Source organism: Zosterops lateralis, assembly GCF_965231275.1.
Source record: "Zosterops lateralis genome assembly, chromosome: 6".
NCBI lineage: Eukaryota > Metazoa > Chordata > Aves > Passeriformes > Zosteropidae > Zosterops > Zosterops lateralis.
The window spans coordinates 57522005-57549007 of NC_139761.1; the positions used below are offsets into that span (position 1 = coordinate 57522005).

The 27003-nt window shown below is 40.4% G+C and overlaps 1 protein-coding gene across 1 annotated transcript in view; it reads left to right on the forward strand.

Moving 5' to 3' along the window:
* The window catches only part of SLC6A5 (solute carrier family 6 member 5), a 30609-nt gene extending 4702 nt beyond the window's left edge, over window positions 1-25907 (forward strand). The window contains exons 3-15 of the mRNA XM_083863422.1: window positions 73-204; window positions 558-731; window positions 1765-1906; window positions 2374-2506; window positions 4792-4926; window positions 5381-5484; window positions 8200-8324; window positions 11136-11248; window positions 11526-11657; window positions 12944-13043; window positions 19523-19623; window positions 22975-23142; window positions 25422-25907. Coding sequence (XP_083719548.1) covers window positions 73-204; window positions 558-731; window positions 1765-1906; window positions 2374-2506; window positions 4792-4926; window positions 5381-5484; window positions 8200-8324; window positions 11136-11248; window positions 11526-11657; window positions 12944-13043; window positions 19523-19623; window positions 22975-23142; window positions 25422-25577 — 1715 coding nt within the window. The 3' untranslated portion in view covers window positions 25578-25907. The remainder of the gene's footprint in view (window positions 1-72; window positions 205-557; window positions 732-1764; window positions 1907-2373; window positions 2507-4791; window positions 4927-5380; window positions 5485-8199; window positions 8325-11135; window positions 11249-11525; window positions 11658-12943; window positions 13044-19522; window positions 19624-22974; window positions 23143-25421) is intronic.
* Window positions 25908-27003: the final 1096 nt, after the last annotated feature.

Sequence of the window (27003 nt, forward strand, 5' to 3'; positions counted from 1 at the left end):
ATTGATCCCCAGCAGCACGGGGTGATTCAGGTGTGCTCTCTCTTCTCTCCCCCCCACGCTTTGCCCCCCAAGGTGCGTTCCTCATCCCCTATTTGATGATGTTGGCTCTAGCCGGGATCCCCATTTTCTTCCTGGAGGTGTCCCTGGGGCAGTTCGCTAGTCAGGGCCCCGTGTCGGTGTGGAAAGCCATCCCCGCCCTGCAAGGTGAGCGCAGCAGGTGCTGGGGTGTGGTGTTTATTTTTTGGGCAGAGCATGTCCTGAGCTCCGTCTCTCCCGCATGGCTTCTTCCATCCAGGCTCCGCCGCATGCCTCGGTGGCTTCCACACCCTCCGGGTGTCCCCATCGCTGTCCCCATCCTTGTCCTGTATCCCTGTGCCACAGGATGCTTTACAGCCGCAGCTCCCGCCGCCGCCGGCATTAAATAACGTCATTAAATAAAGAACATTAAATAAATGCTTTTTTTTTTTTAAAAAAAAAAAAAAAAAAAAAAAAAAAAAAAAAAAAAAAAAAAAAAAAAAAACACGTTAAATGGGCTTTTTTATTTTTTTTCCCCGCAGGCTGCGGCATCGCCATGCTGATCATCTCGGTGCTGATCGCCATCTATTACAACATCATCCTGTGCTACACCCTCTTCTACCTGTTCGCCTCCTTCGTGCCCGTGCTGCCCTGGGCGTCCTGCAGCAACCCCTGGAACACGCCCGACTGCAAAGACAAAAACAAACTTTTGCTCGGTGAGTTGGGACGTGCCAGCACTCTTCTTTTATTTGTTTATTTATTTTGGGGGGTTTTTATAAATGTATTTGTGGCTGCGGTGGTTGTTCCAGAGATTTCCGCAGCTCAGCTGCGCCCCTGGGAGATGCCAGAGGAGACTGCGGATGGCCGGGGAACCTTCCCGCTGCTTTTATTTAAATTTTCCCTCACCAAGGATAAATTAAATGCTCTAAAAATTATCGATTTTTCTCCTTTTTTTTTTTCTCTCTTCTCTTTTTTTCTCTCTCTTCTCTTTTTTTTCTCTCTTCTCTTTTTTTTCTCTCTTCTCTTTTTTTTCTCTCTTCTCTTTTTTTCTCTCTTCTCTTTTTTTTCTCTTCTGTTTTTTTCTCTTCTGTTTTTTTCTCTTCTGTTTTTTTCTCTTCTTTTTTTCTCTTCTGTTTTTTTCTCTTCTGTTTTTCTCTTCTTTTCTCATTTTTTTCTTATTTTTCTTATTTTTCTCTTTTTTTTATTTTTCTTTTTTATTTTTCCCCTTTTTATTTTTTCTTTTTTCTTTTAAACTTTTTTCTCTTATTTCCCCCTTTTTTTTCTTTTTTTTCCCTTATTTTTCTTTTTTCCCACTTTTCTTTTTTCTTTCTTTTTTTTTTTTTTTAACTTTTTTCTCTTTTTTTCTCTCCCCCCCCCCCTTTTTTTTTTTTATTTTTCTTTCCTTTTCTTTTCTTCACCAAGGAAAACCCTGTGTAGGCAACCAACTACCACAGCTGGCAGCCTGGAGTGTCTGCTAAAGACAAATTTTTTGCCTTTAGAGAAACTGATCTTTAAAAAAGAAAAAAAATGACCAAACCAAAGGAAAAAAAAAAGTTTCTGCAAACGGCCCCAAACACTCAATGATGTGGAAAGGGAAAAATTAACCCTAATTAACGACCTTTTGGAAAAGGTGTCACCAACTGAACGAAAGTTGAAGTAATTAGGTGCGGTCTAATTGTCATTTTACAGTGACAACAAAAAAATCTCGACACTTTATTTTTCTGTTCCCCCCACCCCGTTTCTTCCCAGATTCCTGCATCATTGGCGACCAGCCCAAAATCCAAATCAAGAACTCTACTTTCTGTATGAGTGCCTACCCAAACCTCACCATGGTGAACTTCACCAGGGAAGGGAACAAAACCTTTGTCAGTGGGAGTGAAGAATACTTCAAGTAAGATTTTTTTTTTTTTTTGGGGGGGGGGGGGGTGGGGGGGGAAGAAATAATGTTGGTCTTTCTGTAAAATCCACTGGAACAGGCAACAAACCACGCTTGGAAAACCAGAAATACAGCAGTCAAGGGCAGCAAATGATGCAAATTTTTTTTTTTTTTTTTTTTTTTTTTTTTTTTTTTTTTTTTTTTTTTTTGTGCTTAAGGAATGATGAGAGTTGAATGCAAACATTGTTTTCTGTTCCTGTGGTGCTCAGCACAGCTGGGGTGTTGGCCCGTGCCTGGCAGTTTTATCTACTACTGCAATGCAGAGAAATAAAATAATACATGGGGAGAGTCACTGGAACTGCCTGGAGAAACTGAGGACACTGAAGCAAAACAAAAAAGGAATTTGCACTGAATCACTGCCTGTGGTTGATGCCATTATTTTTTTCCAAATTTTTTAATTTTTTTTTTTTTCTGGTTCTTAGGTACTTTGTGTTGAAGATTTCAGCAGGGATTGAATATCCTGGTGAGATCAGATGGCCCTTGGCACTGTCTCTTTTCCTGGCTTGGGTGATTGTTTATGCCTCCCTTGCTAAAGGAATCAAGTCATCAGGAAAAGTAAGAGCAATATTTATGACTGTGCACTCACAAGGAAAAGCAAGGTGCTGCTTCTTTAGGGACTCACACTCTCTTTTAAGGGAAAGATTATTTTAATTTTGCAACACAACCTTGAAAATACTCTCAGTAAAAAATGACTAAGCATTCATTGAAACGCCTTTTTCTTGTTTGTGTTTTCCTTTCCAGCCAAAACAGAAACAATTTTTTTGTTTGACATTTTTTTCTCTAGTCTTCAATGAATTGAAAATGAGCTCTCAATAAATTTAAAATGAGCTCTTCACTCAGCAGTGGGATGGTACAAATGGCATTTTCCAGCCTTCCCCTATTCCGTGTGGTGTTCATAAAAATCCTGCAATCATCTCCCATCAGAATCTGGGAGATTTTGATGTAAGTTAAGATGTCAATTATTTTAATATCAGAACTGATCTTTAAAAAAGCTCAGAGTGTGTGTGTGAGCAACCTAACTAGGTGTTTCCTGGGATGAAGATAGTAGAAATGGTGACATGGATTTTCTAGAGCTGTTCACAGAGTTCCTGTTCCAAGCCATCCCTTTGCTTCTAGAAGCTGACTTCATCTCCTAGGAGATCACTTGGTAATTAACAGAAAACCCAGGGACTCAGAGTGCCAGGGGAAAGCTGAGATTTCCTTCCCCCCCCCCCCCCCCCCCCCCCCCGCCCCCTTACCTCAGTGGGACAGGAAAAAATATTTCATGAAAGGGAAGAGACTGGATGAGGGTTTGGATGTGGTAATGGATATTTCTCTAGGTGACTCTTTCTTGGTGGCCAAGAAAAATACTGACACTGATGTCAGAGAGAAAAATACTGACTTTTTGGTATTAGAAATCCTGTATTTATGCAGAGATTAGTTCAGTATCTTGAGTATACAGAAAGTCATCAGGGTGACTTGTTGAGACACCTCTTGAAACAACGAGGAAAGTTTAAAAAGCAGTTCCAAAAATCCCTTCAGCTCAGACCAGAGGCTGAGGGAGGTGATTGTCCCCCTGAGCTCAGGGAGAAGCCCCCTGGAGCCCTGTGCCCAGCTCTGGAGCCCACAACCCACAGGGATCTCTTGGAGTGAGCCCAGAGGAGGTCATGGAGATGGATCAGAGGGCTGGAACCTCACTGCTGTGGGGACAGGCTGAGAGAGCTGGGGATGCTCAATTTGGGGAAGAGAAAGGTCCAAGGAGACCTTCCAGCACCTCCCAGTGCCTAAAAGGGCCACAGGGAGCTGGGGAAGGACTGGGGACAAGGACATGGAGTGACAGGACAAGGAAAAATGGCTTCGAACTGACAAAGGGAGGGTCTAAATTAGATATTATGAAGAAAATCTCCTCTGTAAAGGTGGTGGGGCCCTGGCACAGGCTGCCCAGAGAAGCTGTGGCTGCTCCATCCCTGGAAGTGTCCAAGGCCAGGCTGGGCTGGGATCATCCTGGTCTAGGGGAAGGTGTCCCTGTCCATGGCAGGGGCTGAAATGTGAGATGATCTTTCAGGTCCCTTCCAACCCAAACCATTCCATGACATAATCCCACAATATGCTTCTGTTTTGTTTAGGACCCAGAAGTTAATGTGAAAAATATTTGAAATGGTTTTGTGTTGAATGTAAAGCTTAACTGGCCATAACCCAACCATTTTGTTTGACCACAGGGAGAGCTGTGTCCTAGAGAATTGTTAAAACATTAAACACACAAGCCACTGTTGTGGATTTAGACATCATGATTATTAGGTCTGTCTAAATAATTTCAGACTTTCCTTTTTTTTTAATTCGGACCATAACTATCATGTGATATGTAATTATTAAGAGGTACAAACAGTAATAAAAATTCTTTAGGTTATTTTTTTTAAAGTTTTGTAAGTTTTTTTAAGTTAAGCACAGAAAAATATAGAAGAAAATTACAGAAATGTAAGTGTTGCTGAATTGCACTTCTCATTTAATCTCCACTGAACTGTGATAGGGGAATGATCAAAAGTGATATTTTCCATTAGCTTAAATTCCTGTTATTCCTCTCCAGATGGAGGGAGGAACCCTCTTCCCTTCTCTGTCTAGAATTCCAGCTCTTACCTCTGTTGTTATTGATGCTATTCCTGTTTCCAGCAGCATGAAGAGCTGTAAAATTTTAGATTTCCGGGGGAATAACCCTGCTCTTTTCTTAGTTTATCCCCTGACTGCTGGCTCTGAGCCTGAGTAATTGGCTTTTTCAGGCAGCAGTGGCACTCACATTTCCCCTCCTCTCTTCTTATCCAAATCAACCCTTTAATTAATTAACCCTTTTTCTTTGCCCTGTGCAGGTTGTGTATTTCACAGCCACCTTCCCCTACGTGGTGCTCATCATCCTGCTCATAAGAGGAGTGACTCTGCCAGGAGCTGGGGATGGCATCTGGTACTTCATCACACCCAAGTGGGAGAAGCTGATCGATGCCATGGTGGGTTTGTGCTGCACTTGGAGCTGCTGGGGGGAATTAAATCACTCGCATCCCTCGGGGTGCACTGCAAGCGTTTCCCATGGGCAGAGGAGGTGTTGTCACCTCTGGGAACTTGTTCCCACATCTCATATGGGTAAAGGATTATTTAGGATCACTGGCAGATAGAACATTGGCATCTGCTGGAGGTTTTCCCTCTTGATTTGTAGGGGTTTTTAAGCTTTACATTCTGAATGTATTTCAACTTATATATGTTAAACAATGCAGTTTTTGTATTTGCATCTTCCATATCCAGCAAGGTTTATATTGTCCTTTTATATGGACTCAACAAAAGCAGTGCTCTTCATCAAATGGGCCTGGTGTATTTCATGGCAGGATTTTGCTTTTACATATTCTATTGACATCCATAGGTCTGACACCCTTTCCTGAAGCTGATCCTATTTTCTTCCCTACTTAGGTTTGGAAGGATGCTGCCACTCAGATTTTCTTCTCCTTATCTGCAGCATGGGGAGGTCTAATCACCCTCTCTTCGTACAACAAATTCCATAATAACTGCTACAGGTGTGTAAGAGTGAAATACATCCATTTTACCACACAGGTTTGTCCAAAAACACTTGTCCTTCATCCTGCACAAATCTGGTTTGTAAGACCCCCATCTCTTGGTTTTTTCTCCCCTTTTCTCCTTTTTTCCCCCCTCTTGTTTTTTTTTTTTTTTTTTTTTTTTTTTTTTTCTCTCTTCTGTTTCCTTTTTTAAATTTTTTTGTGTCTGTGTGTTTTGTTTACATTTAACCATTTTTGGTTTTGTGCATTTTCTCCTCTCCCCAGGTCCTAATCTGTTAGTCTCAAGATGAGCATTTGAGTTTATTACAGTTCCTACTGGCCTCCCATTTTCAGAACTAGGAGGATGAGAAATCAGGTTTATTAAACTTCCTACTGTCCCTCATTTTCAGAATCAAGAGGTTGAGGAATTAGGTTTATGTGGAAATTTTAGAAAATGCTATTCCTGAGCTTTTTTTTTTTTTTTTTTAATGAATAATTATAATCAGACGGTCAGGGAGGAAAAAAAAAAGGAAGAAACATCGTGCTACCTTTCTGCATTAATTTAACAATGCTTTGTGGAGTTTGGAAGACATTAATGGAAATTTTGAAGGGAATACATGGTAATGAAGTATAAAAATATTCCAGTTCTAATAGCAAATCCATGATTTGCCTGTGTTAGGGAGGGATACGGGAGACTGAAGTAGAAATAATTATAAAAGCTTAGTTACTCCTAATATTTCTAATTTTGCAACACAGCCTTGAATACTGAAATGAAGCATGACTATTTTCTCTTTCATTTTCCATATTCATTATATTTTAATACAGCAGTTGTGCTTTTCAGTTACACATTAATTTTATAAATAGACAAAAACCCTATAATTGTAGTATATTTAAGTAAATTGACTTCATAATGAATACTTGAAATATTTCAAACCTATCTAGGTTATGGGAGAGGGTTAACACATGATGATTCCAAACAGCACCTTGCCATTTCGTTCCTGCAGACCCAAAGAATTAACAAAATCATTCCTGTTAAGACGCTCTCTGTTGGAAATTCTAGAAGTTTGCCAGCTCAGTGAGGCTCTTTGACAGCATTTTAAGTCATATTTCATTCTGCTCCTGACAAGAAAACAAAACCAAAAAACCACCCCAGCAGTAGGAATAAGCAATTCTAGCCAACATAAAATCCCTAAACATTTCAAGATTGTTTTTATGAAGATGTAGTAGTTTATGGGGAAGTTCTCTGGACACATAAACTGTTCAAAAAAAAATTCCTATTTTTGGAAAATAGGAATTTGCTAATGTAGTAACTATGGATGGGGTTACTGAGGGCTGGTTTTACTGTCAAGTCTTGACATGTCCAGCACAGTAAGACATTCAGCCATAGATTTCTTGAGATTCCCTTGAAAATAACAACCCTGGAAAGATGTACCAAGGAATCCTCCTTTTGCAGACAAGGAGGTGGTTGAGTGAGTTCTGCAATGCACAGGAAGCTCAACCCTGGAATTTTGTGTTTGAGAACAAGAAGGATAAGACAAAAATCATCTTACATGGCCAGAACAGAATCACAGAATCACAGAATGTGTGGTTTGGGAGAGACCTTCAAGATTGAGTCCAACCCAACCCTAACGCCTCAACTAAACCATGGCACCCAGTGCCACATCCAGTCTTTTTTTAAACATATCCAGGGCTGGTGACTCCACCACCCCCCTGGGCAGACTATTCCAGTATTTAATCACTCTTTCCATGAAAAACTTTTTCCTAATTTCCAACCTGTATTTCCCTTGGCACAGCTTAAGACTGTGTCCTCTTGTTCTGTCAGCACTGCCTGGAGAAAGAGACCAACCCCCACCGGAGCACAGGCACCTTTCAGGAAGCTGTAGAGAGTGATAAGGTCAGCTCTGAGTCTCCTTTTCTCCAGGCTGAACAACTCCAGCTTCCCTCTGTTGTTCTTCATATGGCTTGTGCTCCAAGCCGTTCACCAGCAGTGGTTAGTCCATACTTAATATAGAGAGCAGATGTCCTCGTGGGGCAGAGAGTTAAAAAATGTGTTACAAATCAAATGACTGCCTCTCTTCTTCAGAGAGATGTGCTTGCCCTCCTGCATGGCCTGTAGTTCTCACACAGCACATGGAATGATTAAGAGGTGCAAACAGGAATAAAAATTCTTTAGGCTTTTTTTTTTTTTTTTTGTTAAATACAGAAAGCACGTGGGGATGTCTTACTAGACGGACACGAAAAGAGAGACACTCACTGAGTCAGCGTCAGAGCAAAAAGAAAGACTTTTATTTTGAGATTCTGACTTTATATAGTCTTTGGAATTTGATCAGGGATTGGGAAATGAGGTTAACGCCTCTCTGACTGCACTGGTCGACCCAGAAGTCCAACAGTTTGTCCTTCCCCCTGGAAAGGAATGTATTATTTACCAGATATCAGTCTTTATGTTACAAGTGTGAGAACTCCAGTACAGAAATGTAAAAACATCAGAAGGCTGAAAAATCAGGGGGACAGTGATGGAAGAGCACTTGGGTGATGGGAGCTTGCAGACCTGATTCCTGGTGGTGCTGTGGAGACTTCTCTGCTCTGTGATCAGCATCAAATGCACCTGAGGAGTGTGAAAGTGCCTTCACCAGCATCCCAACAAGACGTGTGTGTGCCCACGAGAAGCTCCTGAAAACACGTACACAAAACCTTCCTTGTGTGTATCCCAAGAGTTTTTTTGTGTTTTCTTTGCAGGGACACCTTGATAGTCACTTGTACCAACAGTGCCACGAGTATATTTGCAGGCTTTGTCATCTTCTCAGTCATTGGCTTCATGGCAAACGAGCTCAAAGTGAATATTGAAGCTGTGGCAGACCAAGGTAGGGCTCACTGGTGTCTCATCACCCAGGCAGGCACTTCCAGCTCTGTTATTAATGGTGACACTGATATTGGGAGGTGGGAATGGTGGCTTCAAACTGGTGTGGATTAGCAAACCACATGTAGGCATTTCTGTACAGGAGAGGGCACTCTGGGAAGTCAAGATTTTAGTTCAAGCCTCTTAATTCTGTAACCTGCCTTTCAGTGAAAAAATTCTTCCTGATTTCCAGCCTGAACTAAGTCCCCTTGTCCTGTCCCCTTGTTCCCTGGGAACCACACCTGACTGCACCCTCCTGTCAGGGAGCTGCAGGAGCTTTTAGGAGTAATGTTTGCATTAACATGTTTTATTTTAGACTTTACCTCCGTTCTGGAACAAACAACAAAAGCAGCCCCCAAATCTAAATTACACTGCACTCCCCAAAATTATCTGTGAGGATTTATAAAATAAGAAGCTATGCTTGAGTGGAGCTGCAGTGGAGGCTCCAAAGAGATGCAGAGAGGTGGGATGAGAGGCATGATTGTCACGGATGGTGGAGGGAGCACTTGGTTCAGCAGCTGCATCTCTGGACATGGGGAAATATTCAGCACAGGAGCTCAAAAACCCTTTTCTGCTGGTCTTGGAGTGAGCAGCTGGTCCTAAGCTGGAGCTCTCTGCTCCCAGCTCTTCCAGGAGATGTGGGAAGAGCTGAGAGTGCATTTGTTCACATCATGTAAAGTTATTTCATGAGGGTGAGGCTTTGCTGCTCTCCATGACAAGGGGGGAAACAAAATTCAGTGAAGAACTAGAAGATGGATTTGCAATAGGAAGGGAGGGAAGATTAAGGGTAATGGTGGACTGAGGTAGTGCATTGCATAACCATCATTGAAAAGCAAACTCAAGGACTGGTGAAAAAAAACCAGCCCTTGATTGCCTGATTTTTTTTTTTTATTTTAAAGTTGTATTTCTTTTTGCAGAGAAGGAGAAAAAAAGCCAAAATTGTGATGAAACACAATCTCCCTTCAAGTTTTCAAAACTTTGAATGAGAATGTTAGTGGAAATAAGAAAGGGTTTTAGATTATTTTCCCTTTTTTTGTCTCCTAAAATATTAATCTGAAAAACATAGTATATTTTTTCATTTAGAATTTTCTTGTCAGGAAAAACTCATTTATCTGATGAACAAATAAAACATGGAGGGAAGGACAGCACAACCTCTTTTTTGTTTGACTCTCTGATTAAGAACACAGCGTAGTTGAAAAATATTGTATTTTGAAATGAAAGTCCAAGATAACTTTTTCTTTTTAAGACATATAAAGTACTTGGAGTTTTTTTTTGGCTTTAATACACTTTTTATAAAGAGTTCATGCCTACCAAATCTTGGAAGATGGAAGTAATGGGAGCCAACTTCCCTGGGACTATTTCCTGTGGTTGGATGCTCCCAGGTGTGTGTTATCCAGGAGAGTTATGAGGGACTGAAATGGTGCAGTTTCATATTCCATAATTTAACTTCTCCTAAAAGTGTGATTAGTGGGAACTCATTACCTTGAGACTTAATTAAACTTCTATATTCAGGCAGCGAGTTTAAACAGAGCCCTTATCTCCAACAGTCAGGAAGAAATCTTTAATTAAGAGATCAAAGTGGTGTTTGTAAACACAGTTGTAGTTCTATGTGCAAAAAGCAACTTTTTGCAGCACATTTTAAAGGCAGCAGCACTCACTGAGTCATGTACAGAGCTTGTTTTGGTTTTTTTTACTGTGATTTAACTCTTCCATTTGCCTTTTGTTTAGAAGGAACCCCAAACACTTCACGAGTTGCCCAAGGAGATGATTTTTATGCTGCTAAAACTTGTATTTTTCTCAGTACACGAGCAAGCAGCAGTTCTGTCCTGAACACAAGCAGCCTGTACAGCTGGAGGAACTGGGGTGCAATGATATAAAGTAGAAATGTCCAGGACCGAGAGAGTGAGGAGCCCATTGCTTTGGCATGAGGACAACTCTAATTTTTGTCTCATCTGTCAGGAAACATCTCTCAGAGTGCCTGAAGTGGACATCCCTTCAAGGGATGAATAAATGGAGGAAAAGTGCCACCTGCTGTAATGCTGCTGAGAATGTAAAACATGCCCTGCAGCCTTTGCTCCCAGGCACATCTAAGCACTTGCAGAAATGCTTTTCATGATCAATAGAAATTAAAGTCCAATTTAAAAAACAAAACCAACCAACCAAACAAAACCCTCAAAAAACCCACCCCCAGCAAACAAACAACCCCCCCCCCCCGAAAAAAAAACAACCCCAAAACAAACAAACCCAAACAAAAAACCCCATAAGATTGAAAAATTCCTGATTTAGGCTTCAAGAGATTCCATCTCTTGATTTCTCATGCTCCGCATTATTTCAGCTTTTCTCTTGGATTTTTTTGGAATCACAGTAGTTATTACCTTCTGTCTGGTGATGTTCTATATTCTCTCCACACCTAACAGTGTGGCAATGAGCTGGAGGAGACTATTTGCATTTCCACCCGTGTTGTAGCCCTGAGGTGTGGATGTTTGCCATGGATTGCTAATTGGCAGGGAAGTGGCAGGAATTTGATCACAGAGAAGGACAGAAATGTGGCTGCAGTGTTCAATTGTGCAATTTTTGCTATTTTTTTAAAAATATAACTCAGTATGTTGGTATATTGGTCAAATATATTTCCCATTCTGCTGGGAAAGTTGGAGTAAATATGTGATTTGAAATTGGCAGTGTTAATAATCAGGTAAGGTTAACTCTGTAATGCTCGAGCTTTTCTGTGAATAATAAAGATTGAATAGATAACCTTTCTTTTTTTCTTTTTTCCTAGGTCCTGGGATTGCTTTTGTGGTTTACCCAGAAGCCTTAACTAGGCTGCCCCTCTCTCCTTTCTGGGCTATAATTTTCTTCTTGATGCTTCTAACTCTTGGATTAGACACGATGGTAAACTGCTTTTGTGTCCCATCTGATTTTCCTTCTGATTTTCTTATTTATTTGTTTGGAGGGCCATGGGAATGATTGCCATTTCCCATGTGGGCAATGGGTCATGAAAGAAGTGAAATGAATTAAGGCCACCAACGCTGAATCATTTTGGCAGAGCTTTGGTGCTGCCACCTGAGCATTTAACACCCAGCACTCAGAATACTCCCTTATTTGGTTTTATATCCACTTGGGGCCACTTTGTGTGCACTGAAATGAGCCCTTTTACTTTGTTCTCCAGTTTGCCACCATCGAGACAATCGTGACCTCCGTGTCAGATGAATTCCCCAAGTATTTACGGACTCACAAGGCGCTGTTCACCCTTGGGTGCTGCGTGGCCTTCTTCATCATGGGCTTCCCTATGATCACTCAGGTAATGGCTGAGCATCCCTGCCTGCCTCCAGTGCCCCTCTGCTGGCTGCTCTCCTCCTGCACGAGTTGCAGAAGGTTTAGCTGAATTCTGCTATGTGTGACACTGAAAACCTTATTAAAAAAAAAAAAAAAAGTCTGAAAGCCTAATTTAAAAAAAATTAATTTAATGGATGCTCTGACTGAGATATTCTTAAAGGACTTTGCTGCTTGAATCTCACTGAGAATCAGGCCCTTAAATTTTTTTCTAGCCAAATATCCCCAAAATATAAACTAATGTAATACGTAATATAAATTAATACATAATCTAATTAATGTAATAAATGTAATATAAATTAAGTATTCAACCCACACTGCCAGAGGGCAGGATTAGATCAGGTATTAGGAAGGAATTCCTTCCTGGGAGGGTGGTCAGGCCCTGGCACAGGTTTTCCTGTGGCTGACCCTGGATCCCTGGAAGTGTCCAAGGCCAGGTTGGACAGGGCTTGGAACAACCTGGGATAGTGGGAGTTGTCCCTGCCCGTGGCAGGGGGGTTGGAATGAAATAATCCTTAAGGTTTCTTCCAACCCAACAGATTCTATCACTAAAGGAAAAAAAACCACCCAATTTTGAATGTTATATAAATACGTACACCTGTTTTTAGCACCTCTCCTCTGAGATTAGACATACACTGATGGTCCTGGCAAACTGTGGAGTTAATGCTGGAATTCCCATCCACTACTGATAAACTTTGATGTCTTCTTCACTAATGCCTTCAGCATTATATACAATTTCAAGATGAGCTGCACAAAATCTCAATGTTTTATCTATCTTTTCCCCCCTTTTTTCTTTCTTTTCTTCCCCCTCCACACCTACTAGCCCAACTTTGCTGTTCTAAAGTCCAGGAAGGATTCAATCCTTTATTCCCTTGAATTATGCTCCTTAACTTTGTCATGGAGACAGGGCATTAAACCCTTTCAAAATAGATTAACTGGACTCATTATTATGGCAGTGCTGCTTTCAGTGGTGATTTTGCTTTTGGCATGAGGTTTGACATATGCTTTTTTGACACTGCAGGTGGGAGATCTGATCACAGTTCAGTGCTTAAACTTAAAGGACAGAATTCAGAGCCAGTCCTAGCTAGCAGAATCAGATGTTCCCTCTCCTTTTTTCTTGTTGGATTTGGCATTTCATTCAGCCAGAAGGAAGAAGAATGAGCCAGTCAGTGTTTAGATGCTCCTTTGGGTCCTGTTCCTCTCCAGTCTGCCTACCTCAACATCACCAGTAACCTTTTCTCTTTCTCCCCTTAGGGTGGAATGTACATGTTACAGCTGGTGGACACTTATGCAGCCTCCTACTCTCTTGTCATTATTGCCATCTTCGAACTGGTTGGAGTTTCCTACATCTATGGTAAGGAAAAAAAATGTTGGTTTTGGATAGCCTGTGTCAAAGCAATATTTTAGCAATTGGTAAAGAGAAATTCTTGAGGAAAGGAGTAATTTTTCTTTGTAATAAAAAGCCACTCAAAACTCTCTTATTTTGGGCAGAAGCAGGGTAGGACTTCAGCATACCTTTAAATGAGTGTATTCAAAAGACTTTCATGCAGTTTCAAGTAATTTTCCACCAATAGCTCAAAGATTTGAGTATGAGAATAGACCAAACATTTGGGGATGCTTTTCCAGGGATGCTTTTGTGCTTGAACAGTTTTAGGGACAGAGCCCTCCTGAATCAATGGAGATATTATTTTTTTTCTGTGTTTGCAGTGGGTGGCACTGGCTGGATTCCAGGCACCCACCAGAGCTGCTCTATCACTGCCTTCTGCAACTGGACAGGGGAGAGAAAACATCACACATGTCCATGGGTTGAGATAAGGACAGGGACAGACCATTCAACCATTACACCACAGGCAAAACAGACTCAGTTTGGGGATGTTAGTTGCATTTGTTGTTAAGAAAAACAGAACAGGATAATGGCATATAAAATAGACCTTAAAAATGCCTCTCCCCCCTCCTCAGCAGCACAGGGAGATGGGGAATGGGGGTTATGGTCAGTTCCTCACGGGTTGTTCCCGCTGGTGCTCAGGAGAGGAGTCATTCCCCTGCTCCAGGGTGGGGTTATTCCCACAGGAGACAGTTCCCCATGAACTCCTCTCATGTGAGTCCATTCCAGGAGCAGCAGTTAGCCATGGATGTCTGTAACGTGGCCACTCCTCATGGGGTGCAGTCCTCTTCCAACATGGGTCCCCCCAGGGTCACAAGTCCTGCCAGGATCCTGCTCCAGCATGGACTCTTCTCTCCAGGGCTCTGCAGGTCCCTGCCAGGACCCTGCCCTGCACCTCCTGCCCTCCTCCTGCCCTGAGCTGGGTGTCTGCAGGGCCACCTGGAGCACCTCCTGCCCTCCTCCTGCCCCGAGCTGGGTGTCTGCAGGGCTGTTCCCCTCACAGATTCTCACCCTGCTCTGCTCTGGCTGCAGTTACTTCTGCACAACACCTTTGTCTCCCTCTTCAATCTGTTATCAGAGGCATCACTCCCATCACTGGTTGGCTTGGTCTCAGCCAGCACTGGGTCCATCCTGGAAGCTTCTAGGAATTGACTCTTCCAGGCATGGGGGAAGATTTCACAGCTCCTCACAGAAGCCACCCCTGTAGCCCCACTGCCACCAAAACCCATCCCTGCAACCCCAACACAGCATTTAACAGCTTTTAAAGGTTTTTTTTCCCCCCCATGTGCCCACCCAACCTTCCCATTTTCCTGTTTGTCCACAACAGACTCAAGGCTATGCAGGTGCTCACAATGATTAATTATTCACAGTGGAGACTGTGTTGATCCGTGTTGATGGACATTAAATTGTGAGGAAGACCCTCAGTCAGTATAAAACAGCACAGTGACCACAAAGCTGCTGTAGCTACAATTGGTACCAGCTGGGGATGTGCTCCCAAACTTGCCCAGCGTTTGCAGGAGACTGATTCTTGGAAATGTGAAGATTTCCCACATACCAAATGATTAATTTATTTCTGGAGTGTAAGGCTGTTCCTGCTATTGCTGTGGACAGGAATGAATTATACACTTTAATCAGCCAGGCATAAAAATCCAAGATGTTCTTCTGAATGAGCTTGTGCAGCCACTGACTTTGGGTTCTGGCCCTTTTCACTGAATATTTGTATGTGCCTATGCTGTGGAGTCCCCTCTGTAACATCACTGCTTTAAAATACAGTCCAGGTTTTCAAATCATGCAGAATTTGGGGCTCTTGCTCAAGAAACCAATTTTAAAGACGGGACAGGGAATCAGCCCTTCTCTGTTTTCCCTAATTCCATGGAAATCCAGCAGTGTATTTTAACCTCCACTGACCTCCAATTCAGTGAGTATGCCTGCTGCTAAGATTGCCTGCTGAGCCAGACACGACCTAGGGAGGAAATGTTATGGAATGTGATGAAAAAAATTCAAAATACAGAGGGAAAAGTTGATTTAGGCCAGTCGTGTTTTGGTTGATCAAAATTCTCGGCTGTTTTTTATGTTCCTGGAATGTAAGTGATTCAATTAGAGATGGTTTAGAAGTGAAATGAAACCCAGCTTCTTGAAAATTAATCCAATTGCACAGGAGGGAGGCTTAAAAGAAGAGTTTAGGGTTTGTTGTGGATTTTTTGCCTTCATTTTTGAAGGCAAATTTATTTTATTTGCTTTATTGTTTCATATTATTCATTCTTTATGCTTGTAAGCACTTCGTTTATTAAATATTTTTCCACTTTTCTCTAAGAAGATTTTCTCCCAGACCAGTTAAAAAAAAAAAAAAAAAAAAAAAGACCATTTAGATTTACTTTCCAAACAGACCCTATTCAAAAGTTTTCTCCCAAATTTACCCCAAACCAAGACACTTCTCATCCCCACTTTGCTGACAGAATGCCTGAACAATGCTGTACTTGATGTTTTCACTCTTCCTGGCCACCAGCACTGACAGCATCACCTGGTCTGTGCCAAACATTAAAAAAAAAGCCATTTAATGCCATTAAAAACCCACCCTCTTTAAAGCCACTACTATCAGCATGAAAAGGAACCCCCCCTGTTTAAAATACTGTTAATATCTTAAAAACCACTTGAATCTGTCACATTTCTTTGCTCTGCAGGATTTTCAGTCAGCATGAGGGCAAATAGGGAGCAAGAGCTGGCTCTGTTCCTCCTCTGAATGCTGTGTGGCAGAAGCACTGCAAACCAGCCTTTGTGGAAAGACATTTTATTAGGTTTGCAAGAAAAAAATAACTTGTTCTGGCCAGTGTCTGCTTTGCCCAGCAATTCCAGTATCCCTTAAAACATCAACATTTATGAAAAGCATAAAACAGTACAGAAATAACAACAGCTCTGCAAAGGAAGGACTTGAATAGAGGAGAAGGGGTTTTTAGTCAGATGTCACTTTAATGTGATCAGATGTGGAAAAGATCTGTCAAATCACAAATCATCCTTCCTATGCTTTCTGTGCAACTGATTTTTCATCAACAGATGCTGCTAATGCCTTATAATCTATTTCAAATAAAATAATATTTCATAATAATAATAGTAATAGTGCTATAATCTATTTCCAAGACTGTTCCCTGGAATTTATCTTTTTCTAGGTTAAGGAGCTCCCTTTCTTTTAAATGAAAAAGGAAAGACTTACATTAAAATCATTGCCTGTCTGACTAATGAGCTCCTTTCACTGTGGTAAAGCTACTTTTGTGAGGACTGCTCACAGAAATGCATCTTGTACATTCGTGATTTGTGTGTTGTAAATACAAGCAAAGCTGCTGCTCAGGTTTATATTCCTTCAAGTAGGGCTTAAAATCGGAATAATATATTTTCAAGGTCTGACAGCAGCTGTTTTCCACTCCACTGACACCTTTCTCTGTGTACTTGTACTCTTCATGGCAGGCAGGTTGGCACGACAGTGGCAGGTGCTTTTATGATGAAATAAATTTCTCTTTAGTTCTTGTTACATGTTCTGCTCACTGAGCTGGTTGAGATTTTTCAATTAAATAGAGGCACACGTGGCTGTTTCCTTGTAATCACTGATTTTTCAGTAGAGTCTGTGCTCCACAGTCAAATTAAATGTCCCTTTTTATTTCACCTGCTGGTTCAGAGGTTTATTCTCCAGTTGTTTATCCTCCAATTTATGATGAGTGATTAGTAAAGAACAGCTTAGAGGAGGGGTATTAATTTAAACATCAGCATAATTCCCACTGTTGCATTTTGCAGCATGAAGCTAAAGACACAAATCCCTGTGTTTGAGTGAGACCCTGCTGGAAACTGACATTATATGATGGTAACTTTGTTCATGCTCCTGCCAGATCTGTTTTTTACAGTTTGTTTTCCAGCAGGTTTGTTGTCAGAGTGAGTGGAAACTGCTGCTGTGTATTTGTAGAAAACATCAGTCATTTTTAACTTTTTACCTATAGCAGAACAGTGAAGTATTCATCTGGCCAGGTTGGCAGTCTCCTTTCAAATGGATTTTATGTTTTAGCACTTCTGGATGCATCATTCTGCTTTAGAGAGGGGAAAATCAGATCTGGAATATCTGAGGTGTTGTTTATTTCCCAGAGTAATTCAGCAGGCCTGACTGAGCTGAGAGGGAAACCAGATTTACTAAGATCTGAAAATAAAAAAACCCCAAACTGGTGTTCTGTTAAATAAAATATCCTTTGCCTTTTTTCTGTGGATCTGTCACTGGAAAGAGATTATAATGTGCAATCCCTTGATCTGTTTTCATAAATTACATTACATACATTCCTGAATTGGTAATATTTAAGAGTGCCTTGAACTGTGAATATCTGCTGACCATTCCAAAAAGAAACTTCTTTTTAAATTTTTAAAACCAGAATTTCAAACAAATCTGTGCAGGTTTCCATGAATTTTGGAGGCAGAAACCCCATGTAATTATCCAGTCAGGCATCCCTTCTTTGCAGCAGCAAGGGTGGCTGAAATGGACACTTTAAATGAGATTTAAACTCTGTGAAAATACCCACCAGACTGCACCTTGTGCTGCTGCACAATTGGTTTAAACCCAGCTTAGCAGTGTAAGCATCTTCTTTACACTCACTGCAGGTAAATAAATTAAACACAAGGGAAAACCTTCCAATTGCAGCAAAAAAATCTCCTTTCAGGCCCATCACACCATGACCTTGGAGGTCACATTTTGTCCAGACTAGCAAACTTCTATTAAAAAATAGAGAAGAATTAGTCAGGCTGGTGTTGAAGCACAGTGACTCCATGGTCATAAAAATTACATGTATTTTATAGGGAAGAGGTTTTCTGAAGAAGAACACTTGTGGCAGTCAGTAAAAGAGAAAAAGAGGGAAAGAAATTACAGTTTAAAAGAAAAAAAAGTGACCTCTGAGTCACCTTGGCTCAGTTTTCTGAGCTTACATCCATGGCAGATTTTATTTTTTTTCCCCTTCCCTAAATGCAGTCCTTGAAGCACTGTTCTGCTGTTTAATTTCTGTATTTTTCTTCTCTGTTCCTCAGCTTTTCTCTCAGAGGCTCTCTGCCTGAGTTACTGTGTACCAGTTTTTTACCTTCTTCATTCTTTGAACAATCAGGTGGAGAAGAAAGAAAAATGTATTTATTTATTGAAATTATTTTAATTTAATTAATTTATTTAAAATCTGTATTTAAAAATTAATAACTTAATTAATAAATAAATTTATTTCTCCTTGATCTCAATGGAAAGGCTTCCAAACTAGGTGGATCAAGCCTGGGGATTTTCCCTTCTCACACTCAGCAGCTGCAGCAGGTGACTCAGTACAATAAGAAATAAAGTTATTTATTACTTTTGTTTACAAGAAATTCTTCCCTTCCTTTCCTCCAGTATTTAAGCTTCCCCCACATCATGCAAGTTAGAAAAAACTGCTGCAGGATAATGCTTTGCAAAAATTGGCGAAAACTGGTGCAAATTTTTAACATTTGTGTGACAGATGAGCTCAGACCTCTCTCTCCTTATCACAGTTAGGAAAGCTGGAATCAAATTTTTGTTTGTTTGTTTTTTTGTTTGTTTGTTTTTTAAAGCTTTTGGATGAATTAATAGTAATGAAATTAGTAATATCTAACTTACTAACAGCCACCTGGGAATTGCAGCTGCTGACCAGGACACCTTTTCCTGTCCCATGGCAGGGCCAGGGAGGAGCTGCAGAGTGGCTGAAATACCATTTTTCCATCTTGCATGTTTTACTAACTCAAGCCATAGATATAAATAAATATTTATATTTTATGTTATAGATGCAATGAACACGATAATCTGAACAACTCACACATCAGTTGATCTTTTTGTTCACTGAATTTTGTTAACTATATTGAATCTAATTTAAAATATTTGAATATAATTTTAAATATTTGCAGGTGAATATGTTGTGTTCGACATGAATAAAATATTTGAAATAATTACAGATCATTTTCAGTATCACTTATGGCATCAGGTGGAAAAGAACAGGACAGCATCAGTTCCAGTGCTAAGGGGCACAGCTGTAACCCAGTCATGTAGCAGGTATAGAGAAGCTGAAATATTGCCTGTGCTGAAGCAGATATATAGATATTAACAAGGCTGATCTTCACAGGGAAATAACATAATCAGACAAATAATTGCAGCTACCCCATACACATTATTCATGCTTTAACACAAAACACACTGAACACCCAATCTCAATGTAAAAGTTCAATTGCTTTCATCCTTAAGAAGGAAATATTTAATTGAGATGCTTCCCACCCTATTAATCCCATTTTTACTGCCTAGTTGGATCCTCCATGGAAGTTTTCAAAGCAAAAGTTGGAGTTTGTTTTCATAGACACCAGGGAGGGCACCAGAGCTCTCTGCAGACTGCAGCTGGTTTCTTTCACACCTCATTAAAGCTTTTCCTTTTGCTCTTTTACAGGGTTGCAAAGATTTTGTGAAGATATAGAAATGATGATTGGATTCCAGCCAAGCAAATTCTGGAGAGTCTGTTGGGCGTTCGTGACCCCAACTATTTTAACAGTAAGCAAAGAAAAAAAAAAAAAAAAAGAAAGAAAGAAAAAGAAAGCTTTAATGTCTTATCCAAAGAGTTTTGCTGTTATTTGTTCATTTTTCATGATGTTTCTGGATGCTGGTGGTTAGAATTCGGATGCAGGTACTTAAAGACAGTGCATAAGCGCATAACTAAATTCTTCAGTGCAGTGTGAGCATTGTCAAATCTTTTTATTCCTGGAGGGGAAAGAAAGAGGCACTGGATGAAGTTAATAACTTCTTTTCAATGTGGTTAATTCACAAATGAGGGCTCTTTTTTTTTTTTTTTTTTTTTTTTAAAGGATATGTGGTAGAAACAGTGTAATGATGTTTTTGGTGGAGAGGGATGATGAGTCTACCAAGAAAACGGTGGCCTTTTCATGCAAAACGCTGCTGTGGCACACACCATTGCAGTGCAGCATGATGGATTGTTGAATATAAATATAGAAATAGAAATATATGTATAGTATATGTATATGTATAAATATAGATATAGGTATAGATATAAATATAGATATAGCTATAACCATTACTATCAGTGTGTGATAGTTCTGTTTGCACAGGGAAAAGACAAGACAAGGTTCTCCTGTTGAGCTAGGGGAAAAAATCCCAACATTTTATTGACACCTGAAGTGACGTCAGAGGGATGCTTTGGGAAGGCTGAGGTGGAAAGGAGAGTGGAAAAAGAGCAGAGAAGAGCGGGACCGTGCCCAGGTGCGGCCCCGGGAGGTGGCGCTGCTGACTGCGGCTGCATTTCGGGCAGGGAAAAGAGCCTGAAATGGGAAAACACAGATTATTTTTGTGTGGCTCCTTTTTGTCATCCTTCCCATTCCTCTTCCCCTTTCATTTCCTCCCCAACGCCGTCCTTCAAATTCAGTTGGTATCGGTTTACGTTTCCATTCAATCAAAAAAATGTCATGTTCTCAATTTCACCATAGGCATGAAAGTTTTTTTAAGTCTAGAGGTCCAAATCCAATGATAGATACAAACTTATGTAAGTTATTTTATATATATATATATAAATATTTATCTTATAATATAACAATAAATTATATCTTATTATATATTAATATTTATATATATCGGTATGTATTTATATATATGATTATATATAATGTATAATATATAATGTATAATATATAATATATTATACTATATATTATATTATTTATATATTATCATATTTCATAGAATACAAATATATATTACATAATAATTTCTATTTTATATATTTATATATATTCATATATATTAATATATACTATGAATATTTATATATAAATAATACATTATATTATTTATATGAAATAAATATTTATATTCTAGATTCATATATATTCTTAATAGATAAGTATGCAATTATACAAATAATACATTTATATAAACATATAAACATATATAATACAGATATAAAAATATAAATATATAAAATATTTATTATATAACATATATCATAGTTTATATAATATATAATAAAAGCTAAATAACTCTATGTACGTTTGCCATCCGAGTTTCTAACACAGTGCTTCCTTTACATTTTAACCTTAGTGATTATGCAATATGCAATCACATATCATTATTTTAACACTTTTTTCTGTTCGAGAGCACGCACCTCCCCTTGGGGAGTCCTCAAGCCTGGAGCAGAGGTGCAGCAACATTCTGCATTTGTGCAGAGCTTTAAATACTCATCATTTCAGAGCAGGGCTAAAAATCTCTACAAACCACACAATCACAGGATGGTTTTGGGTTGGAAAGGACCTTAAAGCTCATCCCATTCCACCCCTGCCATGGCAGGGACACGTCCCACTGTCCCAGACTCAGCTCATTGCTGGGAATTTCCTGTGTGCTGTTCTTCAGTGCAGTGTGAGCGTGGGCAAACCTTCTTATTCCTGCAGGGAAAAGGCACTGGGTGAAGTTAATAACTTCTTTGCAGTATTGTTAATTCATCAATGAGTGCTTTTTTTTTTTTTTTTCTTTTTTTTTATTTTATTTTATTTTCTCCTGAAAACTGGAAAAGGTTTAGTTTTCACAGACAGGGACCACAAGGATGAGTGAGTTTTGGTGAGCTCAACAAAACTCTGAGTTGTGAAGAAATGAAATTTTCTATGGCGAGAATGATTTCTCCAATGGGTAAAATAATCTATTTTCTGGCATAGATTTTTCTTTTCACTGCACTACAGTATTGCTGTGTGTGAAAACCAGGTGGATCTATCTTAACTACCTGTTGTTTGATTGTGACAATCCATGCCTATAGTTTGCAAACTACTTTTTTTAAAAGTTTGAAGACATAGTCCAGGTTAGAGTGGTAGGATGACATCAGTGGTATTTATCTTCTCTTGGAGATCTTGTTAAAGATAAAGGCAAGTGCACATGGGATGTTTTTAGCTCTTTTTTTTCCTTCTCCAGTGGTTATTTTCAGGATGCTGCCTCAGACACTGTTTTACACTTCTGAAGGGAATTGTAAGCATTTCTGCAAATTGCTCAGATCCTTTACTAATCAGACTTGTGCTTGTAGCTACTGTCAGTAATCAAAGCCAGGGAATAGGAAATTGTGTTGTTTGTTAAGGAAAACAAATTTTAACTGCCTGTGTTGACTCTCTAAACTTGCATGTTCTGTTGTTGTTCCCTCCAAGTGCAATATTTAGTGAACTTACAGCGAGAAATAAATTGACACTGATCAGTCATAATTCAATCTTTTGTGCAGTGGAAACAGATGAAGCAAAACCAAGCAATGAATTCTATTATTGCCTCTGTAAAGCTAATATTTGATACATTTGGATAGCCTAATATTAGACTTTCATTATTTCATTTCCCCATCTCTGGAACTAAAGCTGATCATTTTTATATGTGCCTTCACCAAGTTATAGTCCTATAAATCTTCTGTGTGCAATTATTGCAAGCACAGGCATTTTCCAAAAGTTACTGAATTATGCACAAATGTAAGCAGATGTATTGCTGTTCATACAGTAAGTGAAATGGAGAACTTAGCATAATCACATTAGGTAAAACTGCCAATAGACCATGTAATAAAGCATGTTACTCTAGGGACAAAACTCTAATTTCAATTATTCTGGCACAAATACAGTGTTTGTTTGGGTCTTTTTTTGGTGGGGTTTTGCAAGATTTCCTTGAAACTCATTAGATTCAGGCTCTGACCCATTTATCAGAGCTCGTGGCAGCACCCTGCCTTAGGTGTGTGTGCTTTTATCTGTGCCTGTTTATCTATATTTTATCTGTATTCCACACACACCAAACTCTGTGTGTGGACACCCACCATTTGCTGCATAGCAGGCTCGTTTTGCTCAGTCAAACATGTTTGTTTTTTTCCTCTCTTGTCCCCAGTTTATTCTCTGCTTCAGTTTTTACCAGTGGGAACCCATGACCTACGGAGCTTACCACTACCCAGGCTGGTCCATGGTGCTGGGGTGGCTGATGCTGGCCTGCTCAGTCATCTGGATCCCAGTTATGTTTGTGATAAAAATGCACCTAGCTCCAGGAAAATTTATCGAGGTAAATCTTCAGTCTTTTTTTAGATGTTTGAAAATATGCCAACGGGAGACCGTCTCTCTTTTATTTTACATTGATTTTGGTGGTATTGAATGTCTAATACCGCTCAGATTACTTTCTGGTAAACTAGTTATTGTGTTGCAAAGAGATGCTCAGTTGATTTAAAATGCAGACCTTCTATTCCTAGTTTCTAAAAAACCCCCATGGTCCTAAATTGTGGAATGGTTTGATGAGATCTAGACAAATTTCATGTGGTTCTGTATGGCTTTCTTGGAAGAAAGTTGTCCTAGATTTGTTTTGCAAAGGCAGCACAGAGGCACAGGAAAGCCTCAGGTGCTGGTGTGTCTTGTGCCCAGGGAGCCTGGCAATCAGCACTGGGAGGGGTCAACCAGGAGTTACCTGTGTGCAAACTGAGGGGTGCTTGTTTGGGCACTGGGGTCATCCAGGATGTGCTCCACCAGGTTGTGCCATTCTCTGAGGTCCAGGATGTGCCTCTCACTGAAGCCCAGGAACAAAATGTAGAGCAGGAAGCATTTTCATGCATTTCAAGCCACTTGTTATAAAACCTAGCTGGCAATCTCTGCTTTCACCCTTCATCTCTTTATTCTTCTTGAATTAGCTGGTGCTTTCTGGTGCCTGGGCTTAAAACAATCCCAGGTGACAAATTATTTTTTAATTTAGGCTTCTTCTGTTTATTTTGCTCATGGGATTCCTGACACTTCCCCCTCACTGCTTCGGCACTATGGTGGTCACCTGGTCCTCCCCATCCCTGTGTCCTGTCCCTGCCTGTCCCCTCTCCTCTCCCTGGCTGTTCCCACCCTGCTGGCTCCTCAGTCCCCGGCAGGGCGTGGTGCAGCAATGTCAGCATCTCATCCCTTCCTTGCCTTGCCCCTGACTTCTGGAGAAGCTCAGTGCTCTTATTTTAGGCCTCTGAGGCTTTCTCAGCTCTGCCTTCTCATCACTGCCTGCTGCTTGTGCTGCTCCCACCTTGGGAGAAGGAACAGACACTTGTTCCCCTTTTTGTAGCCGCTTTTGCAGTTCAGCTTCCCTGCAAATCCCACCAGGGCTGTTTCTTCCTTCAAAAATGAAAAGGAGAGAAAATGTGCTAAAATAGCATAATCTTTTTGGTCTCTCAATATGTCACACTACAGATGCCTTAAGGTAAAGGACTTCTCTGCTTCCCATAGAGCAAAGGAGTTTCGTAGGAGAGGAATTTTCACAGTGGTGGGATGCCATAGGGAGAGGATCCTAGCAGTAGGAAATGAGGCCTCTAAAGGGTCATCAGCTCTTGTGTGGAGTGCCTGGGTCAGGAGACAACTGCCCCTACTGGAAATGAGCTAATGTGGAATTAGATTTACTTGTTCCTTGTCTCATAAGCGGTCTCACTGACAGGAATGGTTCTGCTTCAAAGCTTCTCATGTTTAGAACTGGCATAAGTATTGCCACAAAAACAGGGTGCTTCCCTCACTGCCCCCCTGGGTGTGCACCCAAATAAACACCCAAGAGCTGGGCCTGTTTTGAAAGGGCTTCTGCTGAAGAGATTTCAGCTGTAGTCTGCTATTTCCTCAATATTAAGTCTGCTGCCTAAAATTATTATGGTTGATTTGGGAGGTAAAAGTTGCAAACTGGTAATTAAGCAGAGATTAAAATAACTGATAGAGAGGTCTGATTCACTTTATTAGGTAATAAACATATAATTGTTCCCTCTTAAGTCATCAAAAATATGTTTTCTTTCCTTTTCATCTGTGAATGCACCGATCAAATTACATATTCAATAAAGAACTCAGTGGAAAGATCAGAAAATTTTCATTGTTTGCCAGGTTGACATTCTCCTCTTTCTTTTTTCCCGCAGACAGTAACAAAATATTTTGTCATCTCAAAATTAAAATCTTTCTTCATTCATAGTGATGGACTGCTTTTTGGTCATTGGTGTACTTTTGGGAAATATGCTAAATAGAAATCCAATTATTTTAATGCACTTACCCACTGCTTAGACCATTGGGCTCAGTAATTGTGCACATGTCCTTCAGTCAAAGAGCCCCACAGTCTGTAGCAGTGGTTCTGAGCTCCCCTCATGTGGTGTGAGGGAGAATGTATAATTAAAACCCGGGCACTTTATCCTCTATTAATCTTGAAAACTTTGTGCAAAACAAACGCTGAGCAGCGGAGCATCGCCGGGCCGTCATCAATAACCTTAAATGAGCCAATTCTCACTTCCTCTGCATTGTAATTCTGCTGCATGGCACCATGACTGAGACTCTCTTTTCTCTCCCCCACGGCAGAGGCTCAAGCTGGTGTGCTCCCCACAGCCTGACTGGGGCCCATTTCTGGCCAAGCACCGCGGTGAACGGTACAGGAACATGATTGACCCGCTGGGAACCTCCTCCCTGGGACTTAAACTGCCAGTGAAGGATATGGAACAGGGGACCCAATGCTAATAATTATTGCAGGAGGGTGGCAATGACATTGTCAGCCTTTTCTGATTTTTTTTTCCCCCTCTCATCTTTTTTTTTTTTTTTCGCTCACCCTTTTCTTCTTTTCTTTCCTGCAGTGCCTGAAAGTGGTTGCTTAGGAAAGCAGGACTTGTTGTTGCATGCCATAGGGGAGGCCTAACCAGACCACTTCCAGGTGCAGGTGATGCCCGTGACACTGGTGGCACAGAGGAGCCCTGTGTGTGACAGGTGCCATAGCCAGGGGTTGTCAGGTGAGGTAGGAATAAACAAAACCAAACCCAAAAGCCTTTAGAGGAAATGAGGTGTGCAGCTCGACCCTGTTCCCACAAGCACCTTCCTAACAGGTGGCTGTGATGGGACCAGTGTATTCCAAGGAAGGTTCAGCCCTCAAAAATGGTGGAAGTGAGCAAAGAGTGGGATCTCCTGTAGTGCTGATGTAAATCCAGCACAAGGCTCCTACAGCAATGGGGTTGCTTTTTTCCACACTTGACAGCCAGCCTTGACCCATCATGTTGGCACACTTCCTTTATGGTTTATACTAACTTGGAAGGGTTGTTATGTTCCTAAAACAAGTGGAGACCCTTGAAAGAGCACACCAGGAGGCAATAAATGGGATGAGAAGAGAAACACGATGATTCATTTGATCTTTTTCAAGTAGAAAAATAAGAAAGGCATTTTTAAAAATGATCAGTTGAGGCTGGGACTAAACTGCATTTGGGTCGAAAAGTGGTTTGGAAATGCCAGAATGAGTTGTGTGGGCATCACTGTTTAAAGCCCTGTCATATGTTTCTTTTGATAACTTGGTATCTGTCATTCTGACTAGGAATGCCTCAGTTACACAAAGTGTCTGAAAACTTGCTCCAGGTGCACCTGTGGTTTTCCTCCCTTCACTCCAATACTCTGAAAATCATTTTCCTTGTTTCTCTGCTTTTGTTTACAGTATCTCCTCAAAAAGCCATCATATAATTTGTGCCTAACTTTGTATCCTTACAGTGGTAAATGTAGTCTAGGTACCACCTGAAAACAGTTATTAGAAGTTAGATGTGCTGTTCAACTTTGTGGCTCCCCCGTTCATTTGCCTATAAGCATCTTTATATAACCTATAACCTTTAGATGGTGTATTCTTCTCTTTCAACCAACGGGGAAATAGCAGGACCCCACTTGTCTATATATTATATATATAGCACGTAAATTCTTCAAAGCAGTATTCTCTCTGAAACATGGATAGGGTCTTTTTTTCATGAAAACATTTTCATTAAATAAAAAAACCCCAAGTCCACAATAATTAAGCACTGCAGTCATCCACACAGATGCAACATTAGATAGAGAAAATGCAAATTGGGGAGAAAGGACAATTTAGTAATGGCCATCATAACACTGCATAGCAGTGGGGCATCCTAAACCATCACAT